This window comes from Carcharodon carcharias, chromosome 22 (assembly GCF_017639515.1).
Source record: "Carcharodon carcharias isolate sCarCar2 chromosome 22, sCarCar2.pri, whole genome shotgun sequence".
Lineage (NCBI taxonomy): Eukaryota > Metazoa > Chordata > Chondrichthyes > Lamniformes > Lamnidae > Carcharodon > Carcharodon carcharias.
This window is the reverse complement of record NC_054488.1, coordinates 22574093-22595245: the sequence shown is the minus strand read 5'-3', so window position 1 is coordinate 22595245 and position 21153 is coordinate 22574093. Positions and strand designations below refer to the sequence as shown.

The 21153-nt window shown below is 44.9% G+C and overlaps 1 protein-coding gene across 1 annotated transcript; it reads left to right on the top strand.

Annotated features, from left to right (window-relative positions):
* Positions 1-725: 725 nt before the first annotated feature.
* Positions 726-19917, top strand: LOC121293813 (E3 ubiquitin-protein ligase TRIM16-like). The gene is made up of 6 exons (XM_041217157.1): positions 726-1430; positions 10219-10314; positions 10653-10886; positions 13036-13201; positions 16154-16249; positions 18638-19917. The coding sequence occupies exons 1-6, from the start codon at positions 846-848 to the stop codon at positions 19168-19170; spliced, it is 1710 nt and encodes a 569-aa protein (XP_041073091.1). The 5' UTR covers positions 726-845; the 3' UTR covers positions 19171-19917.
* The last annotated feature ends 1236 nt before the right edge of the window (positions 19918-21153 follow it).

Here is a 21153-nt window from a genome sequence, read left to right as displayed (position 1 = left end):
TCTATTAAAACTTTAATTTCCTCTTTCCCTAACTTTACTGGAACAATATTGTTGTAATATGAAAATTGAGAAACCTCAATATTTTCTTATGATAAATATTAATCAATTACACCAGCATTAAAATATAATTTTAACTATATCTATAATTTCCTGAACTTGATCTACAAAAAGTACTTCATTGCCTGTAAAACGCTTTGCAATGTCCGGTGGTTGTGAAAAGTGCTATATAAATGAAAGTCTTTCTTTTTTAAATAGGAATCACATTAGCTGCCTGACAGTCCTTTGACACTATTACCGTTTCCTGAAAACTTATTTTAATATGCTACCATCCATCCAGAGCAGGGGTTTTCTCCTCTCTAAGTTTGATTAGTTTATCAATTATTTCCACTCCACCTTTCTTACATAAATCTTTTTGCTGATCTCCAGTATGTGGTAGAACCCTGTGGGGCTAAATCATTCAAGCTCAGAAAATGAGAGGGAGATAAAATCAGTGCCCCTTTAAGCCATTACTGTACAGCTAACAGGCAAGCACAGATGTCATTCCAATAAAAACCTACAGGAATGTTGGTAGCTGGCTTGTGAAACTGGATATTAAGTATGGGTGGAGTTCCTGGTTATGTTGAAACAAAAAGTTTTTTTTAAAAGGTTTAAAGCAGAAAAATAAAGGAGAAACTATTGCTGAAATATCTTGAATTATTGAATTAATCCACTGTATTTGCTTTGAGATAGACCTTGGTGGACTATTAACATAACTTTCAGGACTGTTTCCAAGTTTCTCTTTCAGTTCTCTGCTTGTCCAGACTTGGTGAGGTTTGGGTTTTTTTCTCTCTCTCTTTCCCTGAGGAATGGCGGTGTCGAAAGTTTCCATCTCCGAAGCAAAGTTAGCCTGCGCCATCTGCTTAGACCTCCTGAAATCTCCTGCCACCATCCCCTGTGGTCATAACTTCTGCATGGAGTGTATCGGAAGATGTTGGCACCAGGAGGGGAATTCAGAGACTTTCAAATGTCCTCAGTGCCGGGAAACATTTAGCTCCAGGCCTTCCCTCTCTAAGAACACCATCCTCTGCGAGATTGTGGAGGACTTCTCCAACGCTGACCCAGCCTCTGCTTCTAAGGATCCTGCAGGTTCCCAGGATATCCTCTGCGACTTTTGCGCAGACGAAAAGCTCAAAGCTGTCAAGTCATGCGTTGTCTGCATGGCGTCGTATTGCGAGGTCCACCTGCAGCCCCATGGCAGTAATCCAGTCTTCAGGGATCACCGACTCATTGATCCGGTCAGGGACATTGAGAGAAGGAAGTGCCCGATCCATCGCAAAGCTCTGGAAGTCTTCTGCAGGACCGATCAGATGTGTGTCTGCTGCCTGTGTGCCATCAATGAACATAGACAACATGAGACCGTGTCTGTGGAGGAGCAAGTGAGCGAACTGAAGGTACAAGAAACATACTTCATAAAATGTACCGTGCACAAACATGTACAGCAGGACAAGCACTGTCTTGAAAAAAAGCAAAAGAAAACCTTTTGTGACCCTTGAACTTTTTGATGCTAGTAATGGAAGGACTGCCCGACCTTGCATGTGAAAGAGTTAAACTCCATTGAGAAAGGAATTTGACACAAATCTGTTTGTCATTAGAACCAAATCGGGCAAGTTATACCCAAAGTATCCTCAGCTGAGGTCTTGCCTGCTTTTTATCATTTGCTGACTGATTGGCTGTGTATTTCTAGCTCCTGCGGTTTTTATTTCCAAGATTTCAAGCATGTGTGACTTTCCTTTCAAAAAGGCTCTTTGTTCTTAGTTTTTACTGATTGGCACCCATTTAAATCTTTGTATTTTCAAGAGATTCCTGACCAGGTTCAAGCCTGGAAACAGATTTCCAGGCTCAATATTTCCTGACACTCTGGTTTAAGCTTTGTCATTCTATTCTGAATTTGCTTCTGCTTCAACAAGCACTCAAGACAGCCGAGTTGCAACCAGTTTATATGTAGAGTAATGGATTCTCAGGAGTAAGTTACAAGTTGGAATCTAATCGGGAGCTATGGTGGTTTATGTATTGAATAACAGATGTCAGGGAGTGAGTTGGAGGATAGAATCTAATGGTAGGGCTCAGGTGGTTGATATTTAGAAAATCAGATACCAGGGACTGAGTTAGAGGCTGGAATCTAATTGAGAAGTTCAGGTGGTTTATATGTAGAATAACAGATACCCAGAGAGAGTTACAGACTGGAATCTAATCAAGGGGTTTGGGTGGTTTATAAATAGAACAACAGATACCTGGGTGTGAGTTACAGACTGGAATCTAATTGAGAGGCTTGGTGGTTTATATATAGAACAACAGATACCAGAGAGTAAGTTATAGACTGGAATCTAATGGAGAGGACGGGTGGTTTATATATAGAACAACAGATACCAGAGAATAAGTTATAGACTGGAATCTAATGGAGTGTTTAGGTGGTTTATATATAGAATAACAGGTACCCAGAGTGAGTTACAGGCTGGAATTTAATGGAAGGGTTTTGGTGATTTATATATAGAATAACAAATATCTGGGAGTGATATACAGGCTGGAATCTATTTGAGGGGTTTGGGTGATTCATATATAGAATATTAGATACGCAGGAGTGAGCTACATTCTGGAATCTAATCAAGGAGTCTGAATGGTTTTTATATAGAATAACAGATACCTGGGAGTGAGTGACAGGCTGGAATCTCATCAAGGGGCTCAATGGGTTGATATATGGGATAACAAATAAGTCTGATTGCAATGGCCACACCTGTAGCTATTTTAGGATTGGCCAGTGATAATCTAGGAAATTGTGTTCCTCCAAGAGCCAGTTTGAAATGATAACAAGGGGAAATCAATCAGGGGGCAAAACAAAAATCAGATGGAGAGTAATCAGCATTCAGGCAGAACAAAGGTCAGCTTATTACTTAAAATAGGAGAACCTTTTTTCTTTAGCAGGCTCTACTTTATCTGCCATGGTGTTATGTCAATCGACAGTGCTATTAACATAGTCCACGTTGATGATTAACAAGTCTTTTTCCCTTCAGTCATTGGTTACTGTAAACGTTGCAAAGTTTGGATCATGTTTACGTGTGAATTTACATTTAATCAGATAGCTGGCACATGGCACCGGGTGAGCATGTTACCTGTCAATGGGAAATGGCTTAGCTCAAGACCCACAGTTAATCGAGGGGCTCCGGGAGTTTATATATAGAATTACAGCTAGCCAGGAGTGAGTTACAGACTGGAATCTAATTGAGGGGTTCGTGAGAGATATATATAGTATGATGGACACTCAGAAATGGATTACAGACTAGAATCTAATCCAGTGGTTTGCATGATTAATATACAGAATTGCATATACCTGAGAGTGAATAAGCTGCCTCAAGGAGCGCATTGGGGTGTTGGAACATGCCGGTTACAGCTCCCCTCAAGAAAACAATAAACTGAAATCACTAGTAAATGCCAGCTTAGCTCTCTTACCTGTGAGTTAGAAATCATGGGATCAAGCCACACTGCAGGACCTGCCGCACTGTAGGACATGTTGCAATGTCAGAACTGCTGCACTGGCAGATGTGCTGTACTTTTATTTATTCATTCGTGGGATATGGACTTCGCTGGCTGGGCCAGCATTTATTGCCCATCCCTAATTGACCTTGAGTTGTGAGCTGCCTTCTTGAACTTCTGCAGTCCATGTGGTGTAGCTACACCCACAGTGCTGTTAGGAAGGGAGTTCCAGGATTTTGACCCATTGACAGTGAAGGAACGACAATATATTTCCGAGTCAGGATGGTGGGTGACTTGGACGGGAGCTTCCAGGTGGTGGTGTTCTCATCTATCTGCTGCCCTTGTCCTTCTAGATGGTAGTTGCCGTGGGTTTGTAAGGTGCTGTCTAAGGAGTTTTGTTGAGTTTCTGCAGTGCATCTTGTAGATGGTATACACCGCTGCTACTGTGTGTTGGTGGTGGAGGGAGTGAATGTTTGTGGATGTGGTGCTGATCAAGCAGACTGCTTTGTCCTGGAGGTGTCAAGCTTCTTGAGCGCTCTGGGAGCTGCACTCATCCAGGCAAGTGGGGAGTATTCCATCACATTCCTAACTTGTATCTTGTGGGTGGTGGAAAGGCTTTAGGGAATCGGGAGGTGAGTTACTCATCGCAGGATTCCTAGCCTCTGACCTGCACTTGTAGCCACTGTATTTATACGGCTAGTCTAGTTCAGTTTCTGGTCAATGGTAACCTCTAGGATGTTGATAGTGGGGGATTCAGTGATGGTAATGCCATTGAATGTCAAGGGGTGATGTTTAGATTCTCTCTTGTTGGAGATGGTCATTGCCTAGCATTTGTGTGCACAAATGTTACTTGCCACTTGTCAGTCCAAGCCTGAAAATTGTCCAGGTCTTGCTGTATTTGGTCATGGACGGCTTCAGTATCTGAGGAGTTGTGAATGGTGTTGAACATTGTGCAATCATTAGCAAACATCCCCTGCGAAGCTCTGACCTTATGATGGAAGGTCATTGATGAAGCAGCTGAAGATGGTTGGGGCGAGGCACTACCCTGAGGAGCTCCTGCAGTGATGTCCTGGAACTGAGGTGATTGACCTCTAACAACCATAATCATCTTCCGTTTTGCTAGGTATGATTCCAACCAGCGGAGAGTTTTCCCCCCCCGATTCCCATTGATTCCAGTTTTGCTAGGGCTCTTTGATGCCACACTCGGTTAAATGTTGCCCTGATGTCAAAGGCAGCCACTCTCACCTCACCTCAGGAGTTCAGCTCTTTTGCCAATGTTTGAAAAGGCTGCAATGAGGTCAGGCGCTGAGTGGCTCTGGTGGAGCCTAAACTGGGTGTCAGTGAGCAGGTTATTGCTAAGCAAGTGCCACTAGATAGCACTGTTGATGACCCCTTCCATTACTTTACTGATGATTGAGAGTAGACTGATGGGGTTGTAATTGGCCGGGTTGGATTTGTCCTGCTTTTTGTTTACAGGACATATCTGGGCAATTTTCCACATAGCCAGGTAGGTCCCAGTATTGTAGCTGTACTGGAACAGCTTGGCTAGGCGTGTGGCAAGTTCTGGAGCACAAGTCTTCAGTACTATTGCTGGAATAATGTCAGGGCCCATAGCCTTTTGCACTATTCAGTGCCTTCGGCTGTTTCTTGATATCATGTGGAGTGAATTGAATTGGCTGAAAACTGGCATCTGTGATGCTGGGACATCTGGAGGAGGCTGGGATGGATTATCAACTCAGCACTTCTGGCTTCTGGCAAATGCTTCAGCCTTATCTTTTGCACTTATGTGTTGGGCTCCCCCACCATTGAAGATGGGGATATTTGTGGAGCCTTCTCTTCCAATGAGTTGTTTAATTGTCCACCACCATTCACGACTGGATGGGCAGGACAGCAGAGCTTAGATCTGATCTGTTGGTTTATGAGATTGCTTATCTCTGTCTATCACTTGCTGCTTATGCTGTTTGGCACGCAAGTAGTTATAGCTTCACCCAGGTTGACACCTCACTCTTAGGTACACCTGGTGCTGCTCCTGGCTCCTGCACTTTTCATTGAAACAGGGTTGATCCCTTGGCTTGATGGTAGTGGTAGAGTGGGGGATATGCCGGGCCATGAGGTTACAGGTTTTGTTCGAGTACAATTCTGCTGCTGCTGATGGCCCACAGCACCTCATGGATGCCCGGTTTCGAGTTGCAGGATCTGTTCGAAATCTATCCCATTTAGCATGGTGGTAGTGCCACACAACACAATGGACTTGTCTCCACAATGACTGTGTGGTGGTCGTTCCTACCAATAGTGTTATGGACAGATGTATCTGCAGCAGGCAGGTTGGTGAGGATGAGGTCAAGTATGTTTTTCCCTCTTGTTGGTTCCCTCACCATCTGCTGCAGACCCAGTCCAGCAGCTATTTCCTTTAGGACTTGGCCAGCTTGGTAAGTAGTGGTCCTACCGAGCCACTTGTGGTGATAGACATTGAAGTCCTTCACCCAGCATATATTCTGTGCCCTTGCCACTCTCAGTGCTTCCTCCAAGAGGTGTTCAACATGGAGGAGCACTGCTTCATCAGTTGAGGGAGGGCAGTACACGGTAATCAACAGGAGGTTTCCTTGACAATGTTTGACCTGATGCCATGAGACACTATCAGAAGTGAAGCACTGTTAGACACACTGCACTGTCTTGCATTGTTGGATATGCTGACTGTAGAACCTGCTGCACTGTCAGACGCACCGCACTGTCTGACCTGCTGCACGGTCAGACGCACCGCACTGTCTGACCTGCTGCACGGTCAGACGCACCGCACTGTCTGACCTGCTGCACGGTCAGACGCACCGCACTGTCTGACCTGCTGCACGGTCAGACGCACCGCACTGTCTGACCTGCTGCACGGTCAGACGCACCGCACTGTCTGACCTGCTGCACGGTCAGACGCACCGCACTGTCTGACCTGCTGCACGGTCAGACGCACCGCACTGTCTGACCTGCTGCACGGTCAGACGCACCGCACTGTCTGACCTGCTGCACGGTCAGACGCACCGCACTGTCTGACCTGCTGCACGGTCAGACGCACCGCACTGTCTGACCTGCTGCACGGTCAGACGCACCGCACTGTCTGACCTGCTGCACGGTCAGACGCACCGCACTGTCTGACCTGCTGCACGGTCAGACGCACCGCACTGTCTGACCTGCTGCACGGTCAGACGCACCGCACTGTCTGACCTGCTGCACGGTCAGACGCACCGCACTGTCTGACCTGCTGCACGGTCAGACGCACCGCACAGTCTGACCTGCTGCACGGTCAGACGCACCGCACTGTCTGACCTGCTGCACGGTCAGACGCACCGCACTGTCTGACCCGCTGCACGGTCAGACGCACCGCACTGTCTGACCCGCTGCACGGTCAGACGCACCGCACTGTCTGACCCGCTGCACGGTCAGACGCACCGCACTGTCTGACCCGCTGCACGGTCAGACGCACCGCACTGTCTGACCCGCTGCACGGTCAGACGCACCGCACTGTCTGACCCGCTGCACGGTCAGACGCACCGCACTGTCTGACCCGCTGCACGGTCAGACGCACCGCACTGTCTGACCCGCTGCACGGTCAGACGCACCGCACTGTCTGACCCGCTGCACGGTCAGACGCACCGCACTGTCTGACCCGCTGCACTGTCAGACGCACCGCACTGTCTGACCCGCTGCACTGTCAGACGCACCGCACTGTCTGACCCGCTGCACTGTCAGACGCACCGCACTGTCTGACCCGCTGCACTGTCAGACGCACCGCACTGTCTGACCCGCTGCACTGTCAGACGCACCGCACTGTCTGACCCGCTGCACTGTCAGACGCACCGCACTATCAGACCCGCTGCACTGTCAGACGCACCGCACTGCCTGACCTGCTGCACTGTCAGATGCACTGCACTGTCTGACCTGCTGCACTGTCAGACACACTGCACTGTCTGACCTGCTGCACTGTCAGACGCACTGCACTATCAGACCTGCTGCACTGTCAGATGCACTGCACTGTTGGGCATGTTGCAATGTCAGATGCACTGCACTGTCGGGCCTGTTGCACTGTCTGACCTGCTGCACTGTCGGATGCACTGTACTGTCAGACCTGCTACACTGTCAGATGCACTGCACTGTCGGGCCTGCTGCACTGACAGATGCACTGCACTGTCGGGCCTGTTGCACTGTCAGACCTGCTGCACTGTCGGATGCAGGGCACTGTCAGATGAGCTGCACTGTCAGATGTGTGGCACTGTCAGACACACTGCACTGTCGGGCCTGTTGCACAGTTGGATGTGTGGCGTTGTCGGATGAGCTGAATTGGGGACACGCTGCACTGTGGGACGCACTGTCATTTGAGAAGTTAAACCAAGGCCTGTTTTGTTTACCTGCTTAGTTGGATGTAAACATGCTCATGCCACTAACTGAAGAACGGAAATATGTTTTCCAAGCTCCTGACCAACACAAATCACAAATAACACCACAAGAGACTAACTCATTGCTTTTTGTCAGACCGCGTTGTGTTCAAATTGATCACTGTATTTGCCTATAAAATGAGGGACTACACTTCAAGAATTGTCCATTGACATGTGTACTATTTTGAGAAATTATAGGGGCGTGAAAGGTATTAAATATATGGAAGCTTCTTGTTTGTCTTAAAAGGCTTGGGTTACAGTGTTCAGTACCATTTGCAACTCCTCAGATACTGAAGCACTCCATGTCCATATACAGCAACACCTGAACAATATTCAGACTTGTGCTTATATGTGACAAGTGACATTTGCACTAATAGGTGCCAGGCAATAACAATCTCTAACAAAAGAGAATCCAACCATCTCCCCTTGTTGTTCAATGGCATTACCATCGCTGAATCACCCACCATCAAGACCCTGGGGTTACCACTGACCATAGATTTAACTCGACCAACCATATAAATACTGTGGCTACAGGAGCAGGTCAGAGGTTGGGAATTCTGCGGCGTGTAATTCATCTCCTGATTTCCCAAAGCTTGCTATCACAAGACACAAGTGAGGAGTGTGATAAAATACTCTCCACTTGCCTGGATGAGTGAGCTCCAACAACACTCAAGGAGCTCAACACCATCCAGGGCAAAGCAGACTGCTGGATCAGCACCTCATAACCAACTTAAACATTCACTCCCTTCACCATTCTCCTCCACATCTGTTTTATATCAACAGCAACTTACATTTATATAGCACCTTTAACAAAGTCATAGGAACACTTTCAAACAAAATTTGACACCAAAGCACTTAAGGAGCTACCAGGACAGTTGGTTAAAAGCTTGATCAAAGAGATCAGTTTTAAAGGAACAGAGAGAGATGAAAAGGTGGAGAGATTTGGAGAGAATTCCAGAGTTTAGGGCCTTGCAACTGATGGCACAGTCGTCAATAATGAAGCGATGGAAATTAAAGATGTACAAAAGGCTAGAATTACAGCAACTGTTTTCTTTGGAGAGGTGTTGGAACTGTTATCCATACTCTTGTAGGAGACCTATTTTGCTGCTTGACACTCAACAGCAACAACATACATTTACATAGCACCTTTACTATAGAAAACCATCCAGAGGTACATTGGTGCAATCAGACAAAAATGGATGCTGAGTCAAAGAAGGGCTGGGTTGATCAAGAACTTGGTCAGAGAGTTGGTTTTGATGGAGGTTCTTAGAGGAGGTGAGGAAGGTGGGAAGGCCATGAGGTTTCAGTGCACTCCAGAGCATCACACCTAAACAGTTGAAGGCACGGTCGCAATGGAGTGGTGAAGGAATGGGGTAAGAGGCCAAAGTCAAAGAAACAAATAGAGTTTGAAGGGATTGTAGGGCTAGAGACAATTTCAGATAGGGGATAGGGAGGAACAAGATTATGAATTGATTTAAACAGAAGGTTAAGAATTTAAATTGGAAGTCTAGGTGGACCATAATCCAGTATAGATCAGCAGGCACAGAGGTGATGGATGAACAGGACATAGTGCAAGTTAGGACACAAGCAACAGAATTTTAAATGAGCAGAACATTACAGAAGGTGCAAGGTGAGAGATTGGTCAAGATTGCATTTAGATGGTTGGATAAAGGAGGTAATAAAGGTGTGGATAAGGGTTTCAGCTGCAGATGGGCTGAGGCAGCGGTGGAATGGGTGATTTAATGAGGCAGTTTGACTGGTGGAAAAGGATATGCCTATTTAGTTAAGGTTAGGGAAGCAACTCACTTTTCTCAGCATTGTGAGTCGTTAGTTTTGTGTTGGTCACCTTGCTTTTTGGGTGTATTTTAACTGATGATTTTTTTAAAATTGAGAGTTACAAGGGAGGTAATTACTGATGGTGATTGTGCAATTTTGTATCAAATACCTTTCAGAAAAGAGGTTCACGCCCCACATTCTAGAACTGGCCTCACTACGGTCAGTGCAACTTGTCTCAGCTTGTAATCCAGTGGCCCTGTTATACCTCAGAATCCAGGGAGACAAGTACATAGTATTTGTGTGGACATTAGGACAGGCCTGGCAATATATTGTGTTGTCTTCCAGCTTACGTTTCTATGTCAGAAAAGATTGAAGGAAGTAGGCAGTTTCATGGCATTGAGGCCAGGGGAACAGAATAAATAAGAGAAATTATGATGAATTTTAATGGACGCAGCCACCCCATCCATTAAGCAACAGGTGTCACTGACCAAAATGTTGAATGTTCTGATTTCAGAAAGAACTACATGACCAACAGACTGAAGTGAACAAACAGATGCAGGAGACAACAGGCGAGATCGGAAAATTGCAGCAAAAAGTTGACTCCATTAAAGTAAGAGAAGCTGCCAGGTTTAAGCTGGACTGTTTTGTAAGGTTGTATGTTGTCTCATGAAGAGTCTAGAGGCTTGTATGATTGAACAATAACTGATTATTACTGACACATAACTATATACAGGATACAGTCCCGACTAAGTGCTTTCTTCATGCCGACTTCTACCAGACTCAACACTACCTTCTACTTCCATGTGACTCTCTGCATCATCATGTGGGCAGTACTGAGTCCCAGTCCCACATTAACCCTCAGTCCCGAACACCCTAATACTACAGATGGTGACAGAGTTGTGATTAACATGCTGAGTTATGTATTTGTGGTGTTTTTTAAAATCTTAGGGTACGGTGCTACAGGTAAAACACCTCACCAGGAACAAGTGCTCTGAGCTGATGAAGACGATCGAGAAGGCGCAAAATGAAGTGTTGCGATTTCTTGATGGTGAGGAGGAAGCTGCGGTGAGCCGAGCGGAGGATTCCATGAAGCAATTGCAGCATAGCCTTTCTGGGCTGCAGGAAAGGAGGCTGCAGCTGGAGGCTGCCCTGGAGAGTGACGACAGCCTACTTGTATTACAGGTAAAGAGACAGCCTACTTGTATTACAGGTCTTTACCTCAGCCAGGTGAAGTGAGCATCTTGTGCACCAAGAGTCTGCTGTCATCGTGGTTATATGTGACTCCAGTTCCACACCAATGCAGTTCACCTTTGTCTGCCATAATCATGGAATATAAATATGCCAATCGTTAAAAGGTGTTTAAAATTATGAAAGGTTTTGATAGAGTGGATACAGAGAGAATATTTGCTCTAGAGGCCATAAGACAGTCTGTAAGAAATCCAATAGGGAATTCAGAATGCAAAGACTGGTTGAAGTGAATAGTATAGATGCATTCAAGGGGTAACTAGACAGGCATCTGAGGGAGAACAAAATAAAGGCTTATGATAGTAGATTTAGATGGGAAAAGTTGGGAGGAGGCTTGAGTAGAGTATAAATAGGACTAGGAAAAAGGTTCTACTTCGGAATTATGAGCAGCTAGGGACTAAATTAAAAAGCAAAATCACAAAGGTCATAATCTCTGGATTACTACCTGAACCACGAATGAATGGGCATAGGCTAAATATGTGTGGCTCAAAAATTGGTGTGGGGGAAGTGGGACAAAAGGACTAAAGGATAATCCCTTAAAGTACAGGATAGTTGGTCACCCGGTCCCAAACCCAGACCTAGGGGCTACACAAACCCCTCCAACTCCTCCCAACCCATCCCCTGTCCCATCGAACCTCTGCATGATGCTGGGGCCACGTAAACGGGCCGGGGGATACAGAAAAAATGCTTTCATCCTGTTTTCTTAACCTTTTGCACCTGGAGAAATGGCTGCTCCATCCACAGCAAAGGTCAAGAAAACAAGCTCTAAGTTTTTTTTAACAGGTTTATTCAGTTAGGGTTTCTTTCACTTCAAATTAAATTCGACTGCACAAAACTGTATTAGCCGTACTGGTTAATGGGGGAATGTTTGAGCTGTGTTTTGTGGAGGTCATTTTCCATCGGAATGGAATATTAAGCCCTATGAGGCAATGGTGTTGGAAGAAGGTTTTCAATTCCGCTACCTGGGGCAGTATCTGGAATGGCAATCAGGCGGGTTTTACAATGAACAGGTAACCCACTCGGTCATATCAGTGCCCAGACAACAAAGGTGAAGATTACTCCATTGACTCTCCTTCTCTTTCCTCCTAGTTATATGTTTTCTAATTGGCTGCTATAGATTACTAATATTAATGTTGGCACCATTTGATGAAGAGCTATGTCCTGGCCGACATTTTTCCTCCAGCCAATTTCACAAAAAAAAAACACTTTAACTGACCTTTGATCTCTTAACTGGCTACGGAATTTTGTTTTAAGGAAAATGGCTGTCCTGCCTGTGAAATGGCTGGTTTGTTAACCTACACAACAATCATAGTTCATTGTCCAGGACCGGACTGGGAGGTGGAGGGGGTGGGTGTTGGAGTCATAGAATGGTATGGGAAGGCATGGGATGACTGCGATTAATTCCAGGGTGGGAAGGGTCAAGGAGGTACTTTCTATCCCATAGGCCAATTGAGGCCTTTACGTGGCCAATTAAGGGCCACATAAGAACCTTAGCTCACCATTGCTGGTACTCTTCCAGTGGTGTGAGGGGACCACACCATGTGGGCAAGCCAAGGTACACCCTGGCAGTCCTGCTTATAGGCTGGGTGGTGAGTACCACCTGCTCGAGCAGCCGGTGCCCAGCGGTAACCCTACCCTTTAAACTGATTCCCTCTCCAACCCCTGGCACGGCCACCCCACTTCCCTCTCCTCCAGGCCTCCTTGGCTGGTCCTCGTCTTAGGCCTTCTGCAGTCCCAGCAGTGGACACCGCTCCAGGTGGCGCTGCTGGTACTGAAGAGCTGCTGGCCTCTGATTGGCTTCCTCCCTGCAGAGCCTGGCAACCCTGATGCTGACCAGATAGGTGCCTGATTGACTTTTAATTGCATTGGGGCTTCTGGAAATGGTCCACCATGGTGGCCATTAAATCCAGCCCATTGCACGTGAAGAGTTTAGGGCAGGTAACATGCAATAAAAATGAAAATTTTTACTCTTCTTTCTATTTACTTGCTTTCTATGGATAGATTTGTACTTGTTAATTTAAATTACAGGTATGTTGAGAATATTAATGTCATGATTCCTTTTGAAGTAATACCTTTAATGTTCCAGGAATATTGGAGATTGAACAAGCCTGTGGAGGGTCTCCCTTTCCCACATTGTGAGGTTGATGTCAAATTTTCTGCTGTGGAAAATGCCATGACTGAACTGTCTAATCATATTACAGAGCAACTGCACAGCTGCTTCGATCCACATCTGGAGGCAGATGTGGCCAAAGGTCAGTAGCTTCATGTCATAGCCACATGGGAGGCCGTGGGTCTGCTATAGTGTGGGAGAAGGTTGGTTCTATTCCTTTCTCCACCCCATCCCCTCCCCAGCCTACTTGGTATTGCTGGGTAGGGGCAGAGAGAAAGGTGGAGGTCAGCAAGTTGGCAGTGGGTTTGGGTAGAGGTCAATAGACTGAAAATCTTCTGCCACACCTCACAGTGGCCAAAATTGGCACTCACTGTCAGTGGTTTCGGACAGGCTGCTCGGCTATGATAGGCTGAACAAATGTTACAGGAGAGGTGCTATTCAGCAGGTTATCTCTTGAGAAAGAGATGTAAGTAAGGTGACCCAAGCAGTGCCAGAGTGCCCTGACTCCCTTGTTTAGGATCCCTAAGTATCTTTAATAGTGAGGGAATCATCTTGCTTTGTGATATTATGTTTAACGTTGGTCATCTTCTTAATAATCTCATCACACAGTCTGCACCTTCCTCCTCCTCCCACCTCCAAAATTCCACCCCCCTTCCATAAAGATGGGGGAGGGGGTGACTCTTATTGGGGTATGGATTCATAGGATCAAGCTGCCCCCTCCACTCTCTCACGTGGCCAGTGTCCCGAACATTTATCCCCAGCATCATTCAAATGATTTGGTTATATATTTCATTTCCATTCATGAGACCTTGCTTTGAGCAAATGGACTCCCATGTTTCCCTACACTACAACAGTCACTACTCTCCATAAAGTACTTTAATACTTAATAAACATTTTGAGACATCCTAAGTTATGAAAGACGAAGAAGAAATGTAAGCCCCTTCCTTTGTTTTTTTTCTGTGATCCCAGAGAAAGGGCATTGGCAAGATGTGGAAGGTCATGTAAAGAACATATCTTTTTATTTCTGTTGGACTGTGGGCTAACATTACAATGGCTGCAGTTTGAAGGACATGTCTACTGGGACAGTGTGAGGGATATATCCAATGTTGCTGTCCTGGAACAGGGTATGCCAAGACAGACAGGATGGTGCCAAGGAGGAGTCTGGTCTAATGGGGTACTGCCTGGCAACAATGTTTTAATTGGTGACCAGGGTTTGTGTGAAGAGCAGTGCAGCGGAATAGCTCCTAGCTTGAAAGGACCTAAAACCTCTCTCTCCTGTGTGTGTAAGATTCCAGTATTTCTACAATAATAGCTAACTGGCTTTTTCTCCTCATACCTGTATAACCTGGTCTCTCTCTGAAAACCCCTGTCAAAAGGCAAAGGGGAAAATGACTGTTAGAGACATTGAAAGGCAAGTGTTCAACCAGTGAACTAAAGACTGAAAGTGCTGGAAGACCACCTCATGTCATCAACAAAGAACTGAAAGGAATTTGGAACTAGGGCAAATAGGGATGGGCAATAAATGCTGGCCCAGCCAGCGAAGCCCGCATCCTGTGGATGAATAATAAAAAAAAATCAACCCATCGAATCCTGTACTCCAGAATTGGTGCTATTGAATTGTTTTATCCCACCCTTAAAATCCATGTTTTTGTGTGTCTTATGTGTCTTGTATGTGTGTGTGTGTATAGGTATTTAAGAAGGGTTTATGTTATAGAGTTAGAAATTAGCAGTTCATATTTCTTTCTTTTGCCACTGGTTGAAGACAATTTGTTCAATAAACAGATATTTACTTATTGAGTTTACAAACCTGGTGCTTGTATTGTTAACCTAAATTAAACAATTAGGTGGGTTGATCAAACTTTTTCACATTTGTTGCGGTTCGGGGAGCAGTGGGGTTCGGTACTGCAGCGCACTATCCCCAGTGAGTCATGACAGACATCATCAAACCAAAGCCTGTCCACACAGGCCCTCGTTTGATAGGAACACTGAATGGTAGAGTGGGATAACATGCTTTCCCTTCATGTTCAGGCCTTGTGCTCCAACCCAAACCCAACTGAAGGGTTTGAAAGGCCCCCCACTCTCTGTTGATCGTAAGATTTCTTGTAAGGTTTCTTACTGAAATGAGTCTGAGGCTGTCTCAGCAGGGTTTACAGTGGGCATTTAATTATGACTGAGCTAGTAGCTTTGCTTTGAGAAATCAGTGGGAGCCTGTGGTGGGCAGTGGGAGATTTCATCCTGGAGGGCCATGGTGTAGGGTACCCAGTCAGTTTGTTCAGCATACCTGTTGGGGTTTTACTCTATCAAAAGAGTGAAAGAACAACCCAAAAGGTTAAAATCTGAATTAAAAACAAAACATGTCTTATAATCATATTATACTGAACTTCATCAGACTGCAATACAAGGCTCCTGATAATGAAAGAGCAACTCTTTTATTTCAGATAATGATTTCCAACATTTTCTTATTCTTTATCGAAACCTGTATTGTACCTGTCCTGGGAGTGTTTGATAGGACAGTGTAGAGGGAGCTTTACTCTGTATATAACCCCGTACTGTACCTGACCTGGGAGTGTCTGATAGGACAGTGTAGAGGGAGATTTGCTCTGTATGTAACCTCATGCTATACCTGCTCTGGGAGTGTTTGATAGGACAGTGTAGAGGGAGTTTTACTCTGTATGTAACCCCGTGCTGTATCTCATCTGAGAGTGTTTGATGGGACAGTGTAGAAGGAACTTTACTCTGTATCTAACCCCGTGCTGTACCTGACCTGGGAGTGTCTGACAGGACAGTGTAGAGGGAGCTTTACTCTGTATGTAACCCCGTGCTGTATCTGTTCTGAGAGTGTTTGACGGGACAGTGTAGAAGGAACTTTACTCTGTATCTAACCCCGTGCTGTATCCGCCCTGGGAGTGTTTGATGGGACAGTGTAGAGGGCACTTTACTCTGTATCTAACCCTGTGCTGTATCTGCCCTAGGAGTGTTTGATGGGTTAGTGCTCCATTCTGCTATATCAATTTTAATTAACCCCCCAAAAAATGTAAAAGAGGTAACAAAGAAATAAGTGAATGTGTTAATTACATTTTTGTCCTGTACACAGATACTGAGAGATCGATCTCCTCCAGCCCACTAGTTATATGTCCTGTGGAAACAAAACATGACTCCAGCTGCAAGCAGAAAGCAGATTATTTACAATGTATGTATATGCCTCTTAATACTGCTACACATCTGAGTAAGCAGGGTGACCAACTCTTATGAAATAAAATAAGAGACAGTTCAACTGTGGGGCAGGGAGTGGTTGGGACTTGGGTGTGATGTTGGTAACCATAACAACGGGAGGGGTGCTGGTGCGCTTGAGAGCGGGTGGTAGGGATGCAGTTTTCTGGCAACCATCAGAGCAAGAATTAGGGTGGTTTAAAGGAACAAAAATTACATCTCATCTTGTGGTGTTACAACATTATCATCTCTTAGCTAGCTGACTCGCAGACTTGCAGTCCTGCTCAAATCACTCAACCGAGATTCCCAGGATCAGTCTACCACAGGCTGTCCTAGAAATACAGAACAAAAGGAATTCCCTAATGAACATGAGACAAACAGTCAAAATAAGGGACTATCCCTTAAAATATGAGACATTTGGTCACCCTATCTAAGTGCAATATGTTGGAAAATAAGCGCACTGGAACTCAACCTTGCAGATCAGCAAAATCCCTGCTTCGATCTATAATCTGTGCAGGAGGACCTAATCTCATTTGATGCACCATCTAGGGTGCTTCATTTTACCTCAGTATTTCAGTGACCCCCACTACCCCCGACCCCGGCTGCTGGAAGGGAATCAGTGTCCCCTCCACTTCTGCTGGAACAGGCTCATTGTCACCCCTTGCTGTTGATTTACCAGTTAATACCTCCCACTGGCATTCACTTATCTCCTCTAGATGATTTTGAAGAGTTGTTGATCTTGTACATGCAGCCTTGTCATTAGCATTAACTGCATGAAGTATTCCCTCACCATTTATTGGCCTTCTTGCCTTCACTCTGGCCAGGATTTTGCTGGGGTGCGTTAATGGTGAACTGACAGCATCCACCATCAAATCCCCTCTAAAACTGACCACAACTTCAGGATATTGGGCATACACAGGTTAGTCCAGAAAGCCTGAGGCTGTCCACTTGAGACTCTGATGTAGGCTGCGCTCAGCCATCCAGAATGAAGCCACCAATCATTGAAATCATTGAGAATTTCAACTTTTCTGTTCCCACATCACCTTTTGAAACTCATTTAAAAATTGCAACATGTTCAGTCAGGTGTAACTCGGTTCTAACTAGTGATGGGATTACTAACATTTCATGAACAATGGAACCGGCCCTATATAAAATAATTTTATAATCATGGAGTGCTGTTAAATGATTAGTAGATTTTTTACTCTAAATTAACAAAAAAGAAGTTTCTCAGAATATTTTAAAACCTTCACCCCATATGTAAACATTTTTAAAAGTGATTTCATTTTACTACTTATAATTTCTTGTTTGTGTGTCTATGAAAATGCTTTAATGTGATTAACTGCTTAGACAGTCTGGTGACATCACTGCTGCTCCATGCTAGGAATCCCCAGTGATCTCTGCAATCATTTACAGTCTCACTGCATGGTCATAGAAGCAAAATTCTTGCTAGATTTCTCAGTGAGACTTACTTCATGGTCAATAGTGAGTGTCTTTGCTTCACAACTGATCACAAACTCTGGGCCTTTGTCTCCTGATCTCAAAGGGAACCCCAATATCTCCACCATCGCAAAAGCCATCTCCAGTTCAGATTCCTTTTTCATGCTAAGGGATTCTTTACCCCTCAATAAATCTGTAAGAAGCTAAAACCATCACTTGAATCCTTTTCCCATATCTGAAGATGCTTTTCTGGGTTCTCTCTCATACTCCGAGATACAGTCCTCTGATAAACAATATTTCTCTCACCTCCACCCTCACCTCAGTCTGTTGCCGAGCTTTCTCTGTTTTATTGGTGCTATGGTCACTGCTCCTCTGACTGTCCTTCTTCTGATCCTCCTAAACTGAAACTTGCTCCTACTCTATGAAAGAAAGAAAAGTACCTCGCACTTACATAGCACCCTTCACACCATCTCAAGATATCCCAAAGCACTTTACAGCCAATGAAATATTTTTGAAGTGTAAATCGAAACTCACTGTCTCACAATGGGAAGTTTTGCTAATGGGGTGAAACAAATTAGAGTGGCAGAGGCTTGTGTGGAGCATAAACAAAGGTTCTGACCAGTTGAACCTAAGGGCCTGTTTCAGTGCTATAAATTCTGTGTAACCCAAGCCTTTCCTCCATTAGTTTTTAGTCCCTCTGACAATCTCTGGCAAGAGTGGTCAACCTTGTCAAAGGCTGAGAGCTGTAAAGTTAAGGTGAGCCCTGACACTGAGCCGTGTCTCAACGGTAAGGGTAGGAAAATCAGGCGGGTTGAATAGTGGATGGGTAAAGTTGCTCACTGGGATAAAGATCCAGTGAATCCATTGGTAACTCAAAAGGAACTGTCTTTATAAGGATTGTTGCATTAATCATTTTCCCTTGTATCTCCAGATGCCCTCCGACTGACATTTGATCCCAACACGGCACACAAGCACCTCCTCCTGTCGGATAACAACTGCACAGTGACAGATGTTGACCCCGACAGCATCCCTTACCCTGAACATCCCGAGAGGTTCAGCAACTTCCCCCAAGTGTTGTGTGCCGAGAGCCTATCAGAGGGCCGCTGCTACTGGGAGGTGGAAATAAGCGGACACTGGGCGGGAATTGGGATCACCTACAGAGGAATCAAAAGGAAAGGGTCGAACATGTGCAGCCTGATTGGGAGGAACAATCTCTCCTGGTGCCTGTTGTACAGCAACAGCAAGTGCTCAGTCCTTCACAATAAACAGGAGGTCACTGTACATTCAGGGAGGCACCAGCGGATTGGGATCTACCTTGACTATCCTGAGGGGATGCTGGACTTTTACGGGATTGGTAGCACGATGAATCTAATCCACAGATTCAAGACGGTGTTTACAGAGCCTGTGTATCCCGCCTTTTGGGTATTTCTGGGAACCTCTCTCCAGATTTGCAAGCTGAGTTAGGAGAAGCTCTCTCAATGAGGATAATTTCTATTTCAAGATGCCTTTTAGGCTGCATTTTTAGAGATGGGAAGACCAAACTGATTTTGGTCACTATTGTGCATGCAGACACCATCACAGAAAATGGTTAGAATGTGGAACTCACTCACATGGAGAAATTGAAGTGAATAATATTGATGCATTTAACTGGAATAAAAACAAAAAAAAAATGCTGGAAATACTGAGCAGGTCTAGTAACATCTGTGGACAGAGAAACAGAGTTAACGTTTAAGGTCAATGATCTTCCATCAGAACAATTCTTTTCTTCAGATTCATTTCAGATTTCTAACATCTGCAGTATTTTGCTTTTGCATTTAAGGGGAAATTAGATAAGCATGTGAGGTAGAAAGGAAGAGAAAGATATGTTAACGGTGCTCACTAAAGTGGGTGGAAGGACAGTTGTGTGGAGTAGAAACATCAGCATAGACCAGTTGGGTCAAATGGCTTATTTTTACCCTGTACATTCTATGTAATTCTATGTAATCACCTTCAGGTTCCTCTCCAAGTCATGTCCCATCCCAATTTGGACACACACTGGCATTCATTCTTTGCTGCTGGGTCAAAATCCTGTAACAGCTGATGTGGAGAGTATTGCTAGAACAGTCAGTGGTCTGGGTACAGATTATCTACCCATTTTAAACTTGGCCAGCAATGAGGGATCGAGGGGCCCAGAAAGAAAAAAAGTAAAAACTGGGAAATAAGAATACTGGTCCGAACTGTTTTTTTTTCTGGGCAGGGGTCAGGGTGGGGGGGTGTGTGGTCATGGAGAAGAAGTTGGGGGGAGGAGGAAGAGGAAACAAAGGCAATTTACAGCCAACAAGTCAGAGAACAAATAATCACGTCGGGAAAGAATTACTTGGTTCCTGCGTGTAGTGATATTTTTTGCCATTGATCTCGGTATCCACTCACTCCATTGTCAGTGCACAGTGGCAGCAGCGTAAGTGTTATAGGAGGCACTGGAGCAATTCCTATTCCTTCCCAACAGCAATTAGGAATGGGCAATAAATGTTGGTCTAGCCAGTAATGCCCACATCCCATGAAGGAATAAAAATCACCCAGCTCATTTTGACAGCACCTTCCAGTATCACCAAATCTAACACACAGCAGGTCAAGAACATCACACTCATGGGAAGACCATCCTCCTGACATGGACATTTCTTAAGCTACAGAATTTTAGTCCCATGGCTTCATTCTCCCATTCCCACTGGATTAATATCCTGGAATTCCCTCCTTAAACACCATCCGGGGAGCACTTTCAGCAGATGGACTGCAGGGATTCAAGAAGGCTCAGCAACACCTTCACTGGGCAACTAGGAACAGGTAACACATATTCTAAAAACAAATAAAAGTACAGTGTGTTCATGAAGGCTTTCTGTGGTTAGTATCTTTAACAAATAGACCACTTACAATGCCCAGATTTATTGAGTAGAGGAAATCTGGGATACATAATTGATGTCCTTGCACAATGTCTCAAGTCCTTCCTTCCTTCAATGTCAATTTCACAGCATTTTCAAACTTGAACTTTAAACTAAAATTATTTTATACTGAATGTTTCCAGCTTTATTTAAGTTTAGAAATATTTATATGTGATATTTCAATCATTAGGCATCCAAAGGATTATGTTCTATGATTAACTGGTTTTATATAAGCTGCAGTTTGCTATAAATTGTTACAAAAATAATACGTGTTTTTGCAATAAGGCTTCCAGTATTAATAATAATAAAGAAATTGAAACAAATCAACACAGCAACCTCTGACACTGCTTCCACCGTCGGTCTCTGACACTGTATCCGCTATCAGTCTCCTACACTGCATCCACTCTCAGTCTCTGACACTGCTTCCACTCTCAGTCTCCGACACTGCATCCACTCTCAGTCTCTGACACTGCTTCCACTCTCAGTCTCTGACACTGCATCACTCTCAGTCTCTGACACTGCATCCACTCTC

Coding starts and splice junctions, on each gene's coding strand:
- LOC121293813 (XM_041217157.1), top strand. CDS start 846: ATGGCGGTGTCGAAAGTTTCCATCTCCGAAGCAAAGTTAGCCTGCGCC. Junction 10,887..13,035: donor ACAGCCTACTTGTATTACAG/GTAAAGAGACAG, acceptor TTAATGTTCCAG/GAATATTGGAGATTGAACAA. Junction 16,250..18,637: donor GAAAGCAGATTATTTACAAT/GTATGTATATGC, acceptor TTGTATCTCCAG/ATGCCCTCCGACTGACATTT.